The following is a 22222-nucleotide window of genomic DNA, read 5'->3' as shown; positions in this document are numbered from 1 at the left end:
ACATGAATATTTCTATATTGTGTATATATATATATATATATATATATATTTTTTTTTTTTAAGGATGTCAAGCTTTAAAATATTTTATTGGGTAGAAAAATGTAGCATCTGTAAAAAAAAGAAAAAAAAAGTGAAATGGGGGGCCTTGGAGTCAAAAAGCTTGAGAAGCACTGATGTAATACTGATGTAGATGTGTGCTCCGGTACAGGACGGGCTACTTCAGGCTGACTGACTACGGCATGGAGGAGATCTCAAGATGCGCTCAGAAAGGCTTTCATCCGCACCCCAAAGAACCTCCTCTCTTTACTGTAAGTGACATCAACCTACACCTGAGTGTTCAGCGCTGTTTCATGAGTCATATATGATAAATACAGTTTTTGTCTTCTGTTTTTCCCCTCAGGATGGTATTCACATTAGAATCACAGAAGGCACTGTATCGATGCTAGACCTGCGATGATCTCTCTCTGGTGTTCACACGGTGGTACCATGAAGCTTTTTTTTTTTTTTTAATCTGTCCTCGCTAACTCCTCTGATGGCCTCTCGTATGGCACCGGCTTTCACTGGTGGTGGGTTTCTTGAGACAGACACTCGTCTAAAACAAGCACTTTTTGGGAAATATGAAGACACTAACTGAAGCAGCGTTTTTTTTTTTAATGACATCCGTCGGGAGCTCGGGAACACAAACACCTCCACAGGACTGCAGCTCATCCCTGTATCAGGTCGCGTTGTACTTATGATCTAGTGAGCTGTACGCAAATGTTTTGTTGCCCTCCAAGTTTATTTATGCTCTTAGTGACGTCACACATCTGCAGAAACAACACTAAAACAAAGGGTTTCATAAGCTATTGAGTGTCTTTGGGAAAAGCGGAGCGGGTCAATCCTGCAGGGTTTTTTTTTTTTAATGACATCCGTCGGGAGCTCGGGAACACAAACACCTCCACAGGACTGCAGCTCATCCCTGTATCAGGTCGCGTTGTACTTATGATCTAGTGAGCCGTACGCAAATGTTTTGTTGCCCTCCAAGTTTATTTATGCTCTTAGTGACGTCACACAAACTAACATATCACATCTGCAGAAACAACACTAAAACAAAGGGTTTCATAAGCTATTGAGTGTCTTTGGGAAAAGCGGAGCGGGTCAATCCTGCAGGGCTGCACCTGTCACGAATGCCAGCGCTAACAGTTTACTTAATTTCATATATATTTTCTAAAAGCAACTTCAGTTTTGGTAACAATAATTAGTCCATGATGTTGAATTCTCAGTTCTGATTGGTTGACACAATCTGACAAGCCATTGAAAACCACTGCTATACAACAGAGCTGGTTTTAAGTTGAGCATTGTGGTTTTAGAATGCCACTGAGAAAGACTCGACACGTGAGCACAACAGTCAAACAAGTCCATCTAGCACATATTTACACACAAAATATGGAAAAGCAGGGCAATGGAATGCAAAAACGTGTTCTTTGTGAACAACTTGATCAAGGTTTGTTTTGTATGCAGTTGTACAGTTTCATATCAGGGATAGAAGGAAGCTGTTGAATTTGCAAAATCTCTATTCTGCTTGTTTTTTATGAATGAGACCTATAATATAGATATGTGACTCTGGACCACAAAACCAGTCATAAGGGTCAATTTTTTGAAATTGAGATTTATACACCACCTCAAAGCTGAATAAATAAGCTTTCCATTGATGTATGGTTTGTTATGATAAGACAATATTTGGCCGAGATAGAACTATATGAATATCTGGAATCTGAGGGTGCAAAAAAAAAATCAAAATATTAAGAAAATCGCCTTTAAAGCTGTCCAAATGAAGTTTTTAGCAATGCATAGTACTAATCAAAAATTAAGTTTTGATATATTTACGGTAGGAAATTTACAAAATATCTTCATGGAACATGATCTTTAATATCCTAATGATTTTTGGCATAAAAGAAAAATCTATAATTTTGACCCATACAATGTGTTTTTGGCTATTGCTACAAATATACCCCAGCGACCTGTGCTCCAGGGTCACATATTTGTGGTGAAGGTGATAAAGGCAGGATGACTGATGACAGGCCACTGGATTATTAAAACTTGATGCACACATTGTGCATGAATTCATTCAGTGGTCTGTTGTTCCTTATTGTAACTGATGAAGATCCATATCACTACTTACCTGTTATTGATGTTTTTGACTGGTAACTTTCTGCTTCTTGTTTATTACAGTTTTCTCTCTTTGAAGGTATGAACTGATAAAGAAATCAGTCAAACACTGAAGAAACTGACAGACAGTCTGAGTCTCGTTTCTTTATTAATATGCAACTGGTTGCTGTTAGTACTATGTAGAAATATTAAGAACAGAGACAGCAGGCTGAATTACACATGAAACCCCTGTGTTAAAGATGGGAACATTACATAATAAATTAAGATAAAAAAAAAATAAATCAACCGTTTCACAGTATTTGCAGATTTAAAGATGATTTTTTTTTTTGCTGTATGTGTAGCAAATCAGTTTATGAGCAGTAGCTGATCCATACTGCCATAGAGATGTTCATTCAAATGCTTTTTAAGGTTTTGGGCAGGACGTTACCCTCTGTTCTTTGATCACAGAAAATGCCGAAATGTTTCCAGAACCATCCCAACCCACTAATCAAAGCCCGTGTTCACTGAGGTCCGGGACACAAACATCATTTCCTCACGTCAGAGATCGTCTGGCCTTGTTGCTGGCAGTCGTCTGAGGTCAGGCACTGGTTTTTCAACTTCGATTGAGAAGGTTGACATCAGCCCAGCCAGTCCAGGTCATCATCATCATCACCAAACAGAGGGGCGGGAGGGGGACGTCCTTTCAGGCTCTGAGGACATTCACAGAGAAGCATCAGTCAGTTCACTGTTAATAACATGACCTTTAATATCCTAATGATTTTTGGCATAAAAGAAAAATCTATAATTTTGACCCATACAATGTGTTTTTGGCTATTGCTACAAATATACCCCAGCGACCTGTGCTCCAGGGTCACATATTTGTGGTGAAGGTGATAAAGGCAGGATGACTGATGACAGGCCACTGGATTATTAAAACTTGATGCACACATTGTGCATGAATTCATTCAGTGGTCTGTTGTTCCTTATTGTAACTGATGAAGATCCATATCACTACTTACCTGTTATTGATGTTTTTGACTGGTAACTTTCTGCTTCTTGTTTATTACAGTTTTCTCTCTTTGAAGGTATGAACTGATAAAGAAATCAGTCAAACACTGAAGAAACTGACAGACAGTCTGAGTCTCGTTTCTTTATTAATATGCAACTGGTTGCTGTTAGTACTATGTAGAAATATTAAGAACAGAGACAGCAGGCTGAATTACACATGAAACCCCTGTGTTAAAGATGGGAACATTACATAATAAATTAAGATAAAAAAAAAATAAATCAACCGTTTCACAGTATTTGCAGATTTAAAGATGATTTTTTTTTTTGCTGTATGTGTAGCAAATCAGTTTATGAGCAGTAGCTGATCCATACTGCCATAGAGATGTTCATTCAAATGCTTTTTAAGGTTTTGGGCAGGACGTTACCCTCTGTTCTTTGATCACAGAAAATGCCGAAATGTTTCCAGAACCATCCCAACCCACTAATCAAAGCCCGTGTTCACTGAGGTCCGGGACACAAACATCATTTCCTCACGTCAGAGATCGTCTGGCCTTGTTGCTGGCAGTCGTCTGAGGTCAGGCACTGGTTTTTCAACTTCGATTGAGAAGGTTGACATCAGCCCAGCCAGTCCAGGTCATCATCATCATCGTCATCATCACCAAACAGAGGGGCGGGAGGGGGACGTCCTTTCAGGCTCTGAGGACATTCACAGAGGAGCATCAGTCAGTTCACTGTTAATTTGAGTTATTGAACAAACACATTGTAAATGGCATATATTAACTAGTAATCTCTGCCACTGATTTCATTGGTTGAACAAACAGAGTCCCGCCCCCAAACTCACTCTATTGGTTCAATGTTATAGTTTTGGGCATGTTTTTTGCAACAGAACCACACAAGGACAATTCTATTACAATTCTTCACTAAATCATGTGATGCATCATAAAATAGTCATTTAGTTTCAATGGCTATTTTGGAATGATGCATTTTTGGATATTCATAATTATTTTCCAATATATGCTGAGAACATTAATGTGCACTACTGTTAAAAAGTCTGGGGGTCAGTGTTTTTTTTTTTTTTTTTGGTTGAAAAATTAAAAACATTTATAGACTTGCAAATGTTTTCTATTTGAAATAAATGCTGTTCTTTTGAACTTTTGTACTCAAAGGATCATGAAAAAAAGTTTTTTACAAAAATTTGAAGCAGCACAACTGTTCAACATTGATAATAATCAGAAATGTTTTGGAGCAGCAAATCAGCGTATCAGAATGATTTCTGAAGATCATGTGACACTCAGGACTGGAGTAATGATGCTGGAAATTCAGCTTTGCATCACAGAAATAAATTACATTTTAACATACTCAGAAAACAGTTCTATTAAATTCTAATAATATTTCATAATAGCACTTCTTTCTTTTTTTACGATAAATGTAACTGTTTACTGTATTTTTGATCAAATAAATGAAGACCTTTATTTAAACATTAAATCTTACATATCGAAAACTGGAGTGACAACTTTGCTTTATAGTAAAACATTGACAAAATACACCAGGTAAGTCTGACGAACTCATACAAATAATGATTTGGATAAGTAATTGCTTAATGCATTGGATATTATAATGGTAAATTATAATGAAGTACCGCAGTAATATTAAATTACAGTACTGTAATGGATGCATTGAATTTTCATTATGGAATCTATGCATCGCAATGTGCTTTAAATTTTAGAATATTTTTTTTTTATTACAATATATTGTATTTATGATTTATTTTATGACAACTTTGATGATATAGTCATAGAAAGAAACTGTGATTCACAGGAGAAGAGTTTTCTCCTAGCATTATAGACCTGGCTGGACTCGTAGCTTGTTCATTGTGGGCACCAAACCAACAACCTTCCGGTAACCAGCGCTAAACCACTACACCGCATTCATTCACAATATATCAAGCAGCTTGAGAACTGTCAATATTAGAAGACAATCTAGACCTTTAATGACACATAGTTAATAATCAATAATTAGGTTAATTACACATTTTCAAAAGGATTGACTTGTCTACGAAGGACATTGTGTTTTCAGTTTTAAATGACAATCAAATAATTAGTTTGTGAGAATGAAGAGCAGCAGATGGATGTGGAGTGTGAGAGAGAGAGAGAGAGAGAGAGCCCTGCTCACCAGCTCCTCCTCCTCTTCATCGGCCGCTGAGGCAGTGGGTGCAGATGGGGGCTGGGGAGGGGTGGAACTCTGGAAAAATGGTTCCCCTCCATTTTCCTCTTCTACCCTCTCAGAAGGACTGAGAGAATAGCAGGAGATGAGACGAGAGACAGAGAAACAGGACAGAGCGTCTGGATGACACACATGCTCACAGTGAAGGTTAAAGCAGGGCTCGTGTTAGTCGATACGCTTAAGTTAATATACAGTGTTATGGAGTGATAAGAAGATTACCAATAATCATAAAAATGATTGAATTAGATAAACTGTAGTCAACAATCAACTTATTCGCAAGACTACTTGCTGTGAAATCTAGTTACTGACTGTTTGCGCTGCCATGCACTTTTGTGGGAATGACACTGTTCATCTTCTCCCACATACGAGAAGATGATCCATTACATAAATGTAAGGCCTATTTCACTGAGGATATGAACATTCAGTCATCATTTACTCACCCTCACTTCAATCTAAACCTGTTTGACTTGCTTTCTTCCATGAAACACAAAGGAGATATTCTGAAGAATGTTCCAGCTGTTCTTTTACACAATCATCATGATTCATGTATCAGTAAAAGCAAACATGGCAAACAACATAGCAGAAAAGTGGTTTATATTATTTGTGCACTATATTTCAAGTCTTCTTAAGCCATACGATAGCTTGTGTTAGTAACAGCAAAAACAAGTTATTCACTACATTTTTTAGATCTCTTAGTTCTTCAAAAGACTTGGATTAAAGCATAAAAGCCAAATGAAGTACTTTTATGGAGCTTTTAATGTCCTGTTTGGAGCGTCACCTGGTCACTCTATGCTTCATTGTATGGAAAAGAACAGCTTGAACACTTTGCAAAATATCTGGGGTCAGGTGAAAAAATTATTTTGTATTTATGCTGGCTTTTATGTTTTTCATTTAACGACTAAAAATGTAATGTGGTGTAACCATCAATTAAAAAGTAGTATTTTCCATAAACATTGAACTCTGAATATAAATCATAAAAAAAAGGTTTCTGAATATATTTGAATTGTTTAAAAGTTTTTTTTTTTTTCACAAATATCACAAATTGTTCATAAATATCATTACATTTTAAAGGGTTGCACAACACATCATTTTACAACTTGAACTCACTTTTCCATGTCATAAAATAATTTACTTACAGGAAAAATATAGAAATACAGGTATTTTAAGAGACTCACTAGGAGCGTTCACGCCGCGTCGTAATTACGAAATTCCAACTCATAGAACTCATCCTTGTATGACTCATAATTATAACTTGTAAACTGGGAATTCTCTGAGAGCTGCGTCTTGTACCACCTGACCACTGCAGATTCATTTCGGCGCTATGCTTAGGCGATGATAGTTTTGCCATAGAAACGCATAATTCTGAGTCCGCGGATGTGAACAACTCTGAGTACAACGCCATGTGTTGTTATCTTGAAATTACAGTAATTATGACATGGCGTGCATGCAGCACTTGACCATAACATTTCCTGTTTTGGTTTGATTCTTTTTTAGCTGACTGCTGATTGTACCACATGACAGACAAAAGTTTTAATAAATTACTTTATATTAAAAAAATAAATAAATTAAATAAAAGATTATGACAAACAAAATAAAACACTTTTTTTAAATCAAGAATTTCATGTTTTAATTCTTCATTCTTTTTTCTTTATTTTATATTATGTCTCCCCGAAAATGGCAAAATTAATTGCAATTCAGAAATGAAAAACATGCTCATCACAAAAGAGGTCTTGTCATGTCGTTGACCCATTTCCTTTTGTATTCCACAGGAGAAAGTCATGTGGGTGTAGATGATATAGTTTAAACTAAAACTGAAACCATAAAACAATCCAGTACTTGAAATAAAATAAACATTTATAGAAATAAAAAAAAAATATATTATATATTTCCAGGTGCTATATTTCAGCTACTGTAGTTGCAAAGGCAAAATTCCTAATTTTCATTTAGTTTATAATGATCTACTAAAAAACTAAAAGTAAAAAAAATTATTAAAAAAACGATAGACATTTTAAAAAAATGAAAAGAAAAGAGATCTAAAAAATCAAAAAATAACTAATATAATCTCGATACTAAAATGATGTGAAGGTGAGTAAATACTGATTTTCATTTTTGGGTGAACCCTCTTTAAACAACCTGGGAAATGAATCTGCTGTCATAACAGTGAAGCACATTTAGTATGTTAGCGGTTGACTACGTACCTGGAGAGCAGTGCAGATGTATCCTGCGGAGCGGGAGGAGGTGGTGGCGGGGTCTTGGGAGGTCCACCTAATGTCATGTGTGTGCTTTCTGGTTCATCTAAAGGCGCTGTGACACTCTCATCAATTACCTTGGCTTCCTGTGTAGGACTTATGTCCTCAGGCGGCTCTGGGGTCACTTCCTGTTTGGTTTTGATGTCACTTTCAGTCTCTTCGTCGCCTTTAGTTTCTGTGCCGCTCTCACTGTCCTGATCTTGCACATCGCGTTCCGTAACTTCCACTTCCTTCTCTTCCACAACTTTCTCTTCACTCCTTTCTTCTACAACTTCCTGTTCACTCCTGTCTTCAACTCTTTCAAGCTCCTCCGTTTCTTCTTTCTTCTCGTCCGCTAGTGAAACATCTTCCTTCTCCACATGCTGCTGTCCATCTTCATCCTGCCCTGCAGAATCGCGCTCTCTCTGGCCATTTATATGCATCTCATGTCTAGGCCGAGCGTCAGTCTCTCTCTCCTCCTCTTCCTCTTCGTTTTCACTGAGTTCAGATGAAGATCTCACCTTTTTGGTGAGCAGCTGCAGTGTGACATTCTGTGATTGGAGGAGAAAAACACACTTGGTGATATATATATTCAGCATCATTACTCCAGTCTTCAGTGTCACATGATCCTTCAGAAATCATTTTAATATGCTGATTTACTGCTCAAATCAATGTTGATAACTGTTGTGCTGTTTAATATCTTTGCAGAACCTTTATAAAGCTGTGGAACGGAATAACAAGTTCAAAAGTACAGCATTTATTTGAAATAGAAAATGAAGATCTCACCTTTTTGGTGAGCAGCTGCAGTGTGACATTCTGTGATTGGAGGAGAAAAACACACTTGGTGACATTTTTGTCTGCAGAATAAAGTTCTAAAGCTCATGTTGTGTTGGACAGAGATTTTCCAGACCTTGATGGTGCTGACCAGCACTCGGAGAACAGCACTTCCTGTGTAGGTCTCATTCAGATCAAACTCCGCTCTGAGAGACTGAAACACTCCATTCATCACACGCTTCACCTGGAAATAATCACAGCTGAGCTTATAAAGAGTGATCCATGACTGCGCTTACTATAGGATGCCAATCAAAATTAAATGCTTTAAAAATATTCATACATTTTGTAAATACTTTAAATATAAAAAACATAAAATAACAAACATAAAATAAGTGAAAAATATATATATATATATATATATATATATATATATATATATATATATATATATATATATATATATATATAGTTGACAGATTATGAACATTATGTGTATAAAAAAGAAAAAATAGTAATATATATATATATATATATATATATATATTCAGCATCATTACTCCAGTCTTCAGTGTCACATGATCCTTCAGAAATCATTTTAATATGCTGATTTACTGCTCAAATCAATGTTGATAACTGTTGTGCTGTTTAATATCTTTGCAGAACCTTTATAAAGCTGTGGAACGGAATAACAAGTTCAAAAGTACAGCATTTATTTGAAATAGAAAACATAGTGTAACATTAAATGTCTTAACTGTCACTTTTGGTCTTTGTTAAATTATATAATTTTAATGCGTCTTTGCTAAATAACTAAATAGCAATGTCTTTTAAAAAAAAAAAGTACAGCCCCCAAGAGTACATGAAATGACAGCTTGATTGGATTTTTGTATTATTTTTTGGTGTTATATTCTCAATGGACAATGGTAATTATACAAAAATATTAAATAATTAAATAATCTACACGTACCTACACTTATTTCCATAGCGATGTGTCATGCAGGCACAATATATTTTAAAATAATAAAAAAAAAAATTATTTCATTACATAAATTAACGGTAAATGTACATAATTCTTTATTTTCTTTGAACTCATTTATTAACTTTACTATCCACAAAATGTATGTAAATGTTTTTAAAATAAGGCAGTATAACACCACCAGCACTAATAATATATGAAAACAACAAAATCAGGATTCTACAGTTTATGATAATAATTCAAGACTTGTTTACAGATGCATAGCTTGTCTCAAGGTACTGACAGTTAAATTCACACTACACTTGATAAATCCTGTGCAGATTTTTGACATTTGTTCCAAACTGAGAGGTTCTGATGCATTATATTGACACTGACAATATAGCATGTACCTTATAATTATTCCCGTACCTTATTGATTGTTATCTGTAATTCAGTTGGAGTTAGAGGGGTTGAAGTCTCACCTCTTCTGCTGTGTCTGTGTGCTGCTGCTGCTCCGTCAGTTTCCTCTCCAGCTCTGAAACTCGCATCTCCCCCCGCTGCTCCAGCACAGAGCACTGAAACACACACACAAGACCACTGTCAGCATGTTACACAACCTATTCTTAAGTCCTCAAGCTACTGTGAAGAGCTTAGTCAATCATATTACATCTCTCATATTACAATTACTTGCATACTATTTATTTGCAGCTTTTTATTATATTGAAGTAATTTTCATTTGGAAGTCTTAAAGATACAGTAGCAAAAAGGGTCAGAGAGAGAGAGAGGGCAAAAAATAGTTGGGTAAAACTAAATAATGAATATTTTAGGTGCCACTAACTAACACTAACATTACAAAACTAACAGACTAACATTGAAAAAATGAAAGAAATTCCATGAAAAAGTGAAGAATTTAGTCCTTTAAACAAATTCACAGAGGTGTAACTGAACAGCAATGAAGCCTGAGGCTCAACTTGATGTAAAAAAAAAAAATACAACAATGCATTTTTATGCTGACTGGAAAACTAGAAACCGGCGAATCTGGTTTTTCTGTGTTTCACCTTTTCTCTCAAGGCCTGCAGCTCTTCTTTCTGGTCCTGCTGCTGTAGTAAAAGCTGTTCCTCTGATTCACGGGACTGTTTGAGTGTAGTAAACTATGGACAGGAGATTCAAAATATTGTGTCAGTTTGATAAGTTAAGTGATTGTCTGTTTGACAGTTTAAGAAAAAGACAATATACAATTATTTTGTGACGTCGTGAGATTAAGAAGTCATTTCTTGTCAAAGTATTATAAACAGGTGTGGCCTTGCTCTGCGTGTGTGTGTGTGTGTGTCTTCATCTATAGCATAGCCCTGCATCATGGGAAAAAATCAGCTGATTTGCAAAAAACAAAAAGGCCTAATATGACCTAATTTGACAATATCTAAAGATATCAATACAACACAAAATACGATTATTTTTCTAATTTTATATATGTATGACTTATAAAAAAAAAAAAGTCAAATGTCAGAAGTTTCAAAATTGTAATGACAAAGTATTCAAAATGTATCATTTAACTTAAAATCTGCAAATGACTGAAAAAATATGTTCAAATACACCATTTAATGTCAGATGTAAAAACTTTAATGTAACAACTTACAGTTTATATATATATATATATATATATATTTATTTTTTGCTGTCGCTGTTTGGATGCAGTAAAACACCCAGAGATGCAGCAGAAAACATCTGGCTGATGTACACAGTCATGCATTTTCTTCTATCACTGGCCATAATTCTAACATTGAAATCAGGATTGATGTCATACATGTGAACATAGGCTGAGAAATAAAAAAAATAGTTGTAACCTGCTCAGAGGAACACAGGAATCATGTTTTTGTGGTGGTTTTTCTGTTGATTAAGGGACAATTCAAAACTTCATCTTACTAATGGTTGTCGAAAGCAAAAATGCTACAAAACACATCATATTTTGTGAGAAAGCATGACATGCTCCATCCAAACAGCCACTATTCTTGGAATGAGCTCCCTAAAATCAGTAAGAAACAAGTATTGGGTTTCATTCAGCACATGATGCAGGACGGGTGGAGTGCGTGCGTACCTTGTCCTGCAGCTGTGTGAGTTTGAGCTGCAGTGCGTCTCTGTGCTCTGAGAGTTCAGTCATCTCTCTCCTCTGCTGTTCACGTGCCGCTGCCAGAGCCTGATCACACTTCACCTGCCACTCCTGCTCCAGATCAGCCTGCAGCTGAGACAGCTACACACAGGCGCAAAAGTAAAGCTACTCACTTGAAGCTATATATTGAACGTGCCAACAGCATTATACAGTAACTGTCAGGAATGGGTAAGGAAAGTCAACTAGTGGCCATGAGTTCAGCATGGATCTATTCTAGTCATCATGTGCAAACACATTTACCTGTTCAGCTGCGGCTTGGTCGGTGCTCGTTCTGGCTTTACGTAATTGGCTCCTGAGGTTGTCTAACTCCTGCTGGCCCGCCCTCCTGACCTCTTCCAGTTCCTCATCGCAGCGCTGTCTCTCCAACTGCCACTTCCTCTTCCTCTCAGAGAGAGTCTGAATCACAGAGTTGAGGTGAGGAATCAGTTATTTGCTTTTCCCCCCTCATACAGGTACACAAAGACAGAAGTGTGAATTACTCACTCGTTCCAGACTGTCTTTCTCTGTTTTCATGTCCTGTAGCTCTTCCTCCATGTTGTTGAACTTGAGCTCCAGTTCCTTTCGTTTCTGTTTTTCCATCTTGTATTGACTCTGCACTCTGTCTGCTGTCTCCTTCAGCTCTGAAACAAACACACACATCAGACAGTATATCAAGCCTTAACCAAGTGTTCTCCATGCATTTTTCCACTCCCTAGTCATGTTTCCTAGCTGTAAAGCAAAAATGATGCCAAACAAATAAAGAAAGAAAGCGAAACAAAGATCAAAAAATGAACACAAAAGAAAAAAAAACACAAGAAAAAAAACAATCAAATTTAAAAGGAAAAAATAAAAAATAATAAAAATTAAAAAAAATCAAAAAAGGAAAACAAACAAACAAACAAACAAAAAAACTCAAACAATATCTAAACAAATCAAAACACCCAAACAAACATGCCCTGGCCATATTTCACCCAAAATGAAAGAGAGAAGAACAAAAGTATATTTTAACTAAAAAAATTAAGCCTATTTTTGAAACTTTATCTGTCATTTGCAGGCTTCCATAAAGCGTGGCAGCTCACTAGGTTTTTGAAAACGAGCTGTTCTGGTGTTATTGCGTGTGTGTTGGATTGGACGCTTTAACAGAGTTACCTTGTTTTGCTCTGCCTGCAGTATTCTGGTCTGACTCTGTTCACTGCTGTTCTTCAGAGAGTCGTTTCTCTGCTCCATCAGCTGATTACTCTGCTCCACGTACCTGCACAAACACAAACAGCCCTGAGTCACAATGTCACTTTGACATTTCTTTTGAAAGTGATAGTCAAAACAGGACAAGAAGTGATGGGGACAAGAGCAGGTAACAACATATAATGAGAGAAGATCCAAAACATGAAAAGACACAAAAAAAAGATGTCATGTATAAAGTGAGAGTGTTGAACTGAATTCTGACCTCTGGTTCTGGTTGATGAGTTCGCCGATCTTGCAGTTCTGCTCCTCAATGCGTGAACTTTTTTCAAACACCTCTTTCTTCAGACATTCATTCTCCTGTAAAAATGAAGTCACATGACATGCAGGTCAACACAATATTTCTGCTTTAAGTATTTTATTTTGATGAATATATTAAGTATTTATTTCTTTTCAATTTACATTGATTATTGTAAAAAACTGCTTTTCATAAACTCACAAACCGCCTGCAGTTCCCTCATGTTTTGGAAACACTGCACGTACTGACAGATATGAATGAAAGTTTGATTGACCAATCACTGTTCACCTGCCAATTCACTCTCAATCACCTGAATGATTCTCTGAATGTTGTGCATGATCATTGCTGTTTCCATTGATACGTTTGATAAGCCCAACGAAACACTGCCTTGCTTTTGTAGGTCATTAATCTGGAAAAAGAAGAGAGATTTCTCAAAAGGTTGTTCAAGTATATAATGCAGTTACGTAGAAAGATCTTCTAATAATGTATCAACCTTTGAGGACAAGTGGTCCAGTTTGTCTGCCACTTTCCCAACAGCCAATCGGATTTCAGTGTTGTGTTGTCGAGCCTCTGTCATCAAGAAGGACGTGACTTCACTAGTTCCTTAAAGAGACAGTCGTCATTTACAATCACAACCTTAAAATCATACATGAATTCACATCTGCAGCCGATAAACTACAAACAAATGTTTTGTCAAAGTGGTAAGATGATCTTTACCTTGGTAAGTCACAGTCTGTGTGGGGTACATCTGACTTACAGGCTGCAAAGAGGAAGTCACAGTCAACTGAGGTATCATACTTGGTGTTAAGGGTTTGTTCAGAGAAGAGTTGCAGCAGCCGTTTATAAGGTCTTACTTAAAGGGGTCATATGATGCGATTTCAAGTTAGTGTTGAAGCAGCCATATCAGGGAGACGCTGTGTGTTTCAGTACGAAAGCAAAAACAGTTTATTTGGCCTTCTGAAAGTAGATGCATTTAGGAATCTTTAAGATTACTTACAACAGAACAGCAATGCATTTTATGGACGTTTCGTGAACGTCCATAAAATGAATGAGGAGGATGAGGAGATGAGGAGGTCATTCTGACTTTGCTATGACAATCTGGCTCTTCTGAATCAGCTACTGTTTTGTTATTAGTTTGAGTATTTGCTATTGACTGTTCAAATGCGGAGTTTTGCGCATCGTGTGTGTGTGTTTGTGTGTGTGTGTGTGTGTGAGAGAGAGACAGAGAGAGAGCGAGAGAGACCAGCTTCATCACTGTGTCTGTCACGCGACTCTGTTCACCTTTCGGGCTCTGTATTTACATTTATTTTGAAAGATGAAGCTCACGATTATGGTAAGGGGCGTTACATTTCCGACGAGTGCTTGCGGTGTTCGGCCAATCACAATGCACTGGGTCAGCTGGCCAATCAGAGCAGACTGCGCTTGTCGGAAGGAGGGACTTTGTAGAAAACGAAGCGTTTGAGAGAGGCGGGGCATAGAGGACCTACAATAATATACAGTATTTGAAAAATAAAGTGTTTTTTGAACATTAAAGCATGTCAATATGTTCTGTTACACCAAATACACAAAATAGTGATCTTTAAAAAAGCATCATATGACCCCTTTAAATTGGAACGTAAAGTCCACATTAGAGGCTTAGTGACTACTAGCTAGTTTGTAATAACTCTAATTTGGTTGCACCTTTTAATCTTAAGGCAGTAAGCACTTTACTGAAGTAATGCACAGGTGCATAACATGATGTCTTTAATTACTCAACAGCAGCCTTAAAAGCTCAAAGCTCAAATCTGTGAGCAGGAGTTGTGTTGAAATGTAGTGAATTTCAGTTTATCCACTATGGAAGTCAATGGCTACCAACAACTGTTTGGTTACCAACATTCTTCAAAATACCTTCTTTTGTGTTCAACAGAAGAAAGAAATTCATACAGATCTGGAACAACTTGAGGGTGAGTAAATGATGACAGAATTTTCATTTTGGGTTGACTATCTCTTTAATATTATCAGACTTGTTTTTATAGTAATTATAGTTATATTTATTCTGAAGCATTACGGTTGAACTTACACAGCAATAGGGAGATACCCACCTGAAAGGCATGTACGGCTCCCGGCATCATGGGCTGTGGATTGGCTGTTGCCATGGTAACAGGTAGAAGGGCTGAAGCGGGAATGAAGAGAGAGTGCATACAATGTCATAAAGACTAAAATGACATAAGATTGGAACATTGCATTCCTATATACCTATAACAGTATATGGCTGAGCATTTGTGTGCTGGTTTTGTAAGTATCTGCTCAATTTCAACTCAAACTATTAAGTATATCTTTAAAAGGTGCAATATTTTATACCATGTTACACTCCTGGCCTTCATCAGAATATTATTTGATATAGGTGTTACCCTGCATTGAAGGTGGCGGGCCGGAGGAGATGTGTACAGGCTGCGGTGATGGTGCACTGCTACGTTCCTTGAGTCTGGACACACTGGCGTCCTACAGCAATAACAGGAACAGAGTGCATGAGGGTTATCGGTATGCATTCTCTCACATTAACACTGCATATCTTTACTAAAGGACAAAGACATCGATTACAGTGGCAGATGTTTGTGCTGTATCTGGTTAGGAGACAGACTAAAACCATTGTAATGAAGTTCTTACAATAATAAACCTTGCCTCAAGTTCGGAGTCACTAGAGTCTGGCTGTGAGGATGATGAGGCCGGGCCGGTGATGAAGGGCAGCATCGGCTGGCCCATTTTGGCCATGCGTGAGATCAGTTTAGCTTTAGTGGCATCAGGATTCTGAAGACATTTCAAAACATGTCAGAAAACACACAGCATTTATATTAAATTCTAATTATTTTCATACTATGACTAATTATTAATAAAGTGCCTATTATAAAAGTCTTTATGTAAAAATAAGAAGAAGAAGAATACAAATGAATCTAGGCATCAAAACATTATTATTAAAACTATGACTGATGGATATTCCTTTCTGAGATCTGCTAATGATTACATTTTACAGTGTTATTAAATATATATTATTCAATATTAACCTACACTACAATTCTAAAGTTTGAGGTTTGTAAGATTGCTTTTGAAAGCAATGCTGGCTGCATTTATTTGATCACAAATACAGTAAAACAGTAATATTGTGAATGTGAAATATTTATTTAAAATAACTGTTTTCTATCTGAATATATTATACAATGTAATTTATTTCTGTGATTCAAAGCTGATCCTACAGAAATCATTCTAATAAGCTGATTTGCACGTCAAGAAACATTTTTTTTTTATTATTATAAATGTTGAAAACAGTTGTGTGGCTTAATATTTTTCTGGATTCTTTGAATTGAAAGTTCAAAACAATATTTCTTTGAAATAGATCTCCTTTGTAACATTATAGTACATTATAAATGGCTTTACTATCACTTTTGATCAATTTAATGAGTCCTTGCTAAATAAACGGCTAAATAAAAACATGTAATTTCTTTTACAAAAAACATCCCCTCAACTTTTGAACAGCCTAAAGTCTAAAGCCAAATGACAACAAAGGTAAAAAATACAAATAAAAAGGAAAAAAGAAAATATGAGTCTGTATAATTAAAAATACAGTATATATCCAATATCGACAGATACTGATATGACAACTTCAAACTAAAAAGAAAAACATTAATGTTGGCCAATAACCATTATGTTACAGATTTATTGTGCACACCTATTTATTATAAATTTGTGTCTATATATTGTTGTGCACTAACCACTAAGCCACAGCTCCAGCTATATTTATTGGTAACACTTTTCAATAAGGTTCCATTTGTTTACATTAGTTAAAATGTACTACATTAGTTAAAACTCAGTTAATAATAATTGCAACATTTACTAATACATTATTCAAATCGAAAGTTTTATCTGTTAATATTAATTAATGGACCTGAACTAGCATGAACTAACAATGATCAGTTTTATTTTTATTAATTAACGTTAACAAAGATGAATAAATAAAGCAATTCAATTAATAAATACTTTTAGTAATAAAACAAATGTACTGTTCATTGTTAGTTAACATTAGTTAATGCATTAATTAATGTTAACCAATGAACCTTATTGTAAAGTGCTACCTATTTATTTGAATAAAAATCTGCATTAATAAAACAAAATGCTAAAAACAAATGCATACAGCTGGAAGAAAAAAACAACTTACACTGACCTGTTCATTGAGGGAGTTTGATTTTGCTCGAAGAGGTGCTTCACTGTAAGCAAAGAAGAAATGTAGCAAACAGAGAATTTAAACCAAATACTATTAATATAAACAATAATCTCCAGTCAGGCTACAGCCCCTGATAGCACACGTACATCACGGAGACGTCTATTTGATGTCTGCATTTACATCTGCAAGACACATTTTTAGTGTGTTTGCTCATCTGCAATACGTCTACAGGACGTTTCCTGTCAGATATCAAATAGACATTTAGAAGATGTCTTTAAGATGTTTAAGATTTAGAATGTATGTAAAACTGATGTCTTAAAGACATCTATCAGATGTTTGTACACAGCAGATGCTTTCCAGATCAAGCGATCTTTAACAGACATCTTGCAGACGTGCATGTGCTATGTGGGGCAGGAGGACTGTAGGGCTCACCTGGGTTTGCTGGTTGGTGGGGCAGTGCTGAAGGGCTGGTTGAGCTCAGTGGGGGCCAGACTCTCCACACTGGGAGCAGGAGACGGAGCCGCCGAATCTCTTGAACTTCCATCCTTTGCAAACTTAACCTGCACATACATTGAGAGAAGACTGATGATAAGAGCAGGGATGGATCTCAGTTTGCATATTCTCCAACAACACAAACTTTTGAGTATGTAACATTATACCGTATACATTATACAGGCAAACGTGAGGAAGTAGAGTGAAGCTCTGAATGTGAGAATGACGTACCCGACGGATCTCCGCTTCAAAGACTAGCGTGCTGTCCGGTGGGACGCGATTGTCAACGCCCTGCGACCCGTACGCGAGACTGGGAGGAATCACCATGAGCCTTTTTCCGCCTTTGCGCATATTCAACATCCCCTCCTCCCAGCCCTGAGAGACGGACAGAGAGCTTTAGACTGCCGTATGAGTGATAATGACACATAAAATCCAACCCAGCCAACTTCCCCCTCACCTTAATGACTTTCCCAGCCCCGAGCTTCAGTCTCAGCAGCTTGTCTTTATTCAGATTTGAGTCAAACATCTGGAGGAGAAGAAAATAAAAGATTATATAAAACTACACTCCAAAAGGTTTTTTTTTATTTTTATTTTTTTATAAAAATTACTTTTCTTAGAATGTATGTAAAACTGATGTCTTAAAGATGTCTATCAGATGTTTGTACACAGCAGATGCTTTCCAGATCAAGCGATCTTTAACAGACATCTTGCAGACGTGCATGTGCTATGTGGGGCAGGAGGACTGTAGGGCTCACCTGGGTTTGCTGGTTGGTGGGGCAGTGCTGAAGGGCTGGTTGAGCTCAGTGGGGGCCAGACTCTCCACACTGGGAGCAGGAGACGGAGCCGCCGAATCTCTTGAACTTCCATCCTTTGCAAACTTAACCTGCACATACATTGAGAGAAGACTGATGATAAGAGCAGGGATGGATCTCAGTTTGCATATTCTCCAACAACACAAACTTTTGAGTATGTAACATTATACCGTATACATTATACAGGCAAACGTGAGGAAGTAGAGTGAAGCTCTGAATGTGAGAATGACGTACCCGACGGATCTCCGCTTCAAAGACTAGCGTGCTGTCCGGTGGGACGCGATTGTCAACGCCCTGCGACCCGTACGCGAGACTGGGAGGAATCACCATGAGCCTTTTTCCGCCTTTGCGCATATTCAACATCCCCTCCTCCCAGCCCTGAGAGACGGACAGAGAGCTTTAGACTGCCGTATGAGTGATAATGACACATAAAATCCAACCCAGCCAACTTCCCCCTCACCTTAATGACTTTCCCAGCCCCGAGCTTCAGTCTCAGCAGCTTGTCTTTATTCAGATTTGAGTCAAACATCTGGAGGAGAAGAAAATAAAAGATTATATAAAACTACACTCCAAAAGGTTTTTTTTTATTTTTATTTTTTTATAAAAATTACTTTTCTTCTTGAGCAGCAAATCAGCATATTAGAATGATTTCTGACAGATCATGTGACACTGAAGACTGGAGTAATGATACTGAAAATTCAGCTTTGCATCACAGAAATAAATTACATTTTAAAGTTTAATAAAATAGAACATAGTTATTTTACATTGTAATAATATTTCACAATATTACTGATTTTATTGTATTTTTCATCAAATAAATGCAGCCTTGGTGAGCATAAGAGACTTCTTTTAAAAACTGAATTTACCGAACCTTAGTGTTGTTCTATAATTCTCCTAAAAACCATGTTTACATTTTAATCAGAATTCAACCATATTCTCATTATGTATGCATCATGTAAATACATTAACTTGCTTAGAGTATGTTTCAGATCATAATGGCATCTTATTTACTCGCCAAAGCCATTTTTATTTACACTGTCCATTTTGAACACTGCGGTCATTGACAAAACATCTTTACCTGTCCGATGGTGTGGTTTAGCAGTAGCCAGCCAGTGTAGGCCACTTCTAAAGAGTCTCCGTTCTCCACAGCCTGACCCTCACCGAGAACAAGATCCTGGATCAGGACTGAGTCTAACGCACCGCTGCAGTTCACTTTGGCAAGACAAACCTGAAACAATTATATCACTACGTAAGAAGCTCCTCATACAACATCACACGACAAAGAACAAATACAAACCTCTTTACAAAAGTCTGTAGCCGCTTTCTCGGATTCAAACATCAGCGACCAATTCTGTCTCTGGTCATCGTAAAACGTGCAGTAGTTACTGGGCTGGACCTGAAAGTGTGAGAGAGACAGTTAGAAATAACACATAAAAAAACAAACGTGTTGTCTGACTTGAATTATGTGAATAAGAGCTCACAGTGAGGATGAAGCCGCTGTGGATCCTGGCGGCCGTCACCTGCTTCTGTTGACTGACATACAGCAGGATCTTGTACTGAAAAAGAGTGCAGACATGTAAATGTGTTACGAAACACCTCCATTTAGAAGAACATATCATTCTAACCTCTTTAGTTGTATGATTTCCAAGGACCGCAGCTCCAAGCTTGCCTTGTTTCACATACTGTCCGTTAACACTGCACAGAAAAAACAGTGTATTCACAATATTAGTCTGCAAACTTTACATTACAACAGATAACCAGTGCTGAAAATACTTGTAAACTACACTTTGCTTTGGAAAACTGGTTTAAAATGTGCAGCACTACAGATCTGTACATATTTCATGCTTTATTCTTTACATCTAGAATGAAATAACAAATAATACATAAGCTTAAAAAGCCTTACTATCTGTAGGCATGTACTGCAGTAGCAAAGAGAACAGCAGGAGAGTTTGGTGGAGGTGCAGACTTTTGGGTTGAGGGTCCTGTAAAAACAAAACTTGAAATGTCAAAAAAAATAAATGATGTATAATAATCATAAAAATGACAGAATGTCACAAAAATCTGCATTAAAAAATATTATCATACCTCATATTCAGGTTTTTTTTTTCCCCCCCTATGAGTTCCTCTTACACTACAGTTCAAAAGTTTGGGGTCAGTAAGATTTATTCTTTTTTTTTTTTAAAGAAATGGACTTTTGGGTTGAGGGTCCTGTAAAAACAAAACTTGAAATGTCAAAAAAAATAAATGATGTATAATAATCATAAAAATGACAGAATGTCACAAAAATCTGCATTAAAAAATATTATCATACCTCATATTCAGGTTTTTTTTCCCCCCTATGAGTTCCTCTTACACTACAGTTCAAAAGTTTGGGGTCAGTAAGATTTATTCTTTTTTTTTTTTAAAGAAATTGATTTATTCGGCAAGTATGCATTAAATTGATCGAAAGTGATAGGAAAGATATTTACATTGTTCAGAATTCTATTTTAAATAAATGCTGTTCCTTTGAACTTTCAGTTTCCACAAAAATATGAAATGGGACAACTGATTGACAACATTGACAATAAACAGAAATGTTTCTTGAGCAGCAAATCAGTATATTAGAATGATTTCTGAAGGATCATGTGACACTGAAGACTGGAGTAATGATTCACAGGAACAAATTTAACACGAAACACTTTACAAGTAACCTGCTCTGTCTTGTCTGTTGGCGTGTTGTCAGTTTCCTCTTTGCTCTGCAATGTATTTTCACTGTGTGAGAACATGTGTGGCGTGAGAGCGCTGTGGCTAGCAACAGTAACGAAGGGGGGCGGGTCTTTGCGAAGGGTCAATTATAAATGCAGTTTCTAACTCCTTACCAATTTATTAAAAAAAAATTTGATTCCACGTGATATGACCACTTTTAAAGGGATGGTTCACCCAAAAATGAAAATTAGATGTTTATCTGCTTACCCCGAGGGCATCCAAGATGTAGGTGACTTTGTTTCTTCAGTAGAACACAAACGAAGATTTTTAACTCAAACCGTTGCAGTCTGTTAGTCATGTAATGGCAGTCAATGGGCTCCATGGCTTTGAGAGTAAAAAAAAACATACACAGACAAAACCAAATTAAACCCTGCGGCTCGTGACGATACATTGAGGTCTTAAGACACGAAACGATCGGTCTGTGCAAGAAACTGAACAGCATTTATATCATTTTTTACCTCTGATTCACCACAATGTCCAACTGTCCTGAGCGCGTTCACAACATCCGGCGCGTGGCACATGTACGTGCTCTGGCATAGTAGACATAGATATATACAGTATAAGTAGATGCCTCATTAGTGACTGTTTCTATGGGCCGCGATATGTTCCAAAATGTCGGACGCATCAAAAATATCTGGAGCGGTCGAATAGGGCATCTATACATATCTATGATAGTAGACGCATGTGCGGAAGCGATCTGTCGTGCGTATACGTCACTCATTATTTACACAGTGCAGAGAGATTGCGGCCCTGTTCACAGGCACTGCGATGATCTAAAGATATTTAGAAGTACAGGTCATCACAATGGAAGACGATTTTGATATATCATCAGACAACGTGGAATTTTTTGCCCGACCGTATTTATTTGACGTCACGTGCCGGATGTTGTGAACGCGCTCAGAACAGTTGGACATTGCGGTGGATCAAAAGTAAAAAATTATATAAATACGGTTTAGTTTCTTGCACAGACCGATCATTTCATGTCTTAAGACTTCAATATATCGTCACGAGCCGCAGGGTTTAATTTGGTTTTGTCTGTGTAT

At 36.9% G+C, this 22222-nt stretch overlaps 2 protein-coding genes across 2 annotated transcripts in view; one reads left to right on the top strand and one right to left on the bottom strand.

Annotated features, from left to right (window-relative positions):
• Positions 1 to 3808, top strand: part of LOC107563848 (STAM-binding protein-like A) — a 10882-nt gene extending 7074 nt beyond the window's left edge. The window contains exons 9-12 of the mRNA XM_016248816.1: positions 209 to 308; positions 401 to 478; positions 2596 to 2783; positions 3769 to 3808. Coding sequence (XP_016104302.1) covers positions 209 to 308; positions 401 to 457 — 157 coding nt within the window. The 3' untranslated portion in view covers positions 458 to 478; positions 2596 to 2783; positions 3769 to 3808. The remainder of the gene's footprint in view (positions 1 to 208; positions 309 to 400; positions 479 to 2595; positions 2784 to 3768) is intronic.
• The window catches only part of LOC107563840 (FK506-binding protein 15-like), a 22254-nt gene continuing 3296 nt past the window's right edge, over positions 3265 to 22222 (bottom strand). Inside the window, 26 exon segments of the mRNA XM_016248811.1 lie at positions 3265 to 3831; positions 5308 to 5425; positions 7557 to 8137; positions 8497 to 8604; positions 9795 to 9887; positions 10371 to 10463; positions 11408 to 11560; positions 11720 to 11875; positions 11963 to 12149; positions 12495 to 12710; positions 12903 to 12997; positions 13246 to 13344; positions 13429 to 13538; positions 13653 to 13695; positions 15017 to 15087; positions 15326 to 15416; positions 15597 to 15722; positions 17125 to 17173; positions 18378 to 18505; positions 18669 to 18812; positions 18895 to 18963; positions 19513 to 19662; positions 19732 to 19830; positions 19916 to 19990; positions 20060 to 20129; positions 20338 to 20416. Of these exon segments, the coding sequence (XP_016104297.1) occupies positions 3751 to 3831; positions 5308 to 5425; positions 7557 to 8137; positions 8497 to 8604; positions 9795 to 9887; positions 10371 to 10463; positions 11408 to 11560; positions 11720 to 11875; positions 11963 to 12149; positions 12495 to 12710; positions 12903 to 12997; positions 13246 to 13344; positions 13429 to 13538; positions 13653 to 13695; positions 15017 to 15087; positions 15326 to 15416; positions 15597 to 15722; positions 17125 to 17173; positions 18378 to 18505; positions 18669 to 18812; positions 18895 to 18963; positions 19513 to 19662; positions 19732 to 19830; positions 19916 to 19990; positions 20060 to 20129; positions 20338 to 20416 (3284 nt within the window). The 3' untranslated portion in view covers positions 3265 to 3750.

The sequence above is a fragment of the Sinocyclocheilus grahami genome, unplaced genomic scaffold (assembly GCF_001515645.1).
Source record: "Sinocyclocheilus grahami isolate Dianchi unplaced genomic scaffold, SAMN03320097.WGS_v1.1 scaffold892.1, whole genome shotgun sequence".
Lineage (NCBI taxonomy): Eukaryota > Metazoa > Chordata > Actinopteri > Cypriniformes > Cyprinidae > Sinocyclocheilus > Sinocyclocheilus grahami.
Note: the sequence above shows the minus strand (reverse complement) of the source record. Positions and strands in the feature narration are given on the sequence as shown.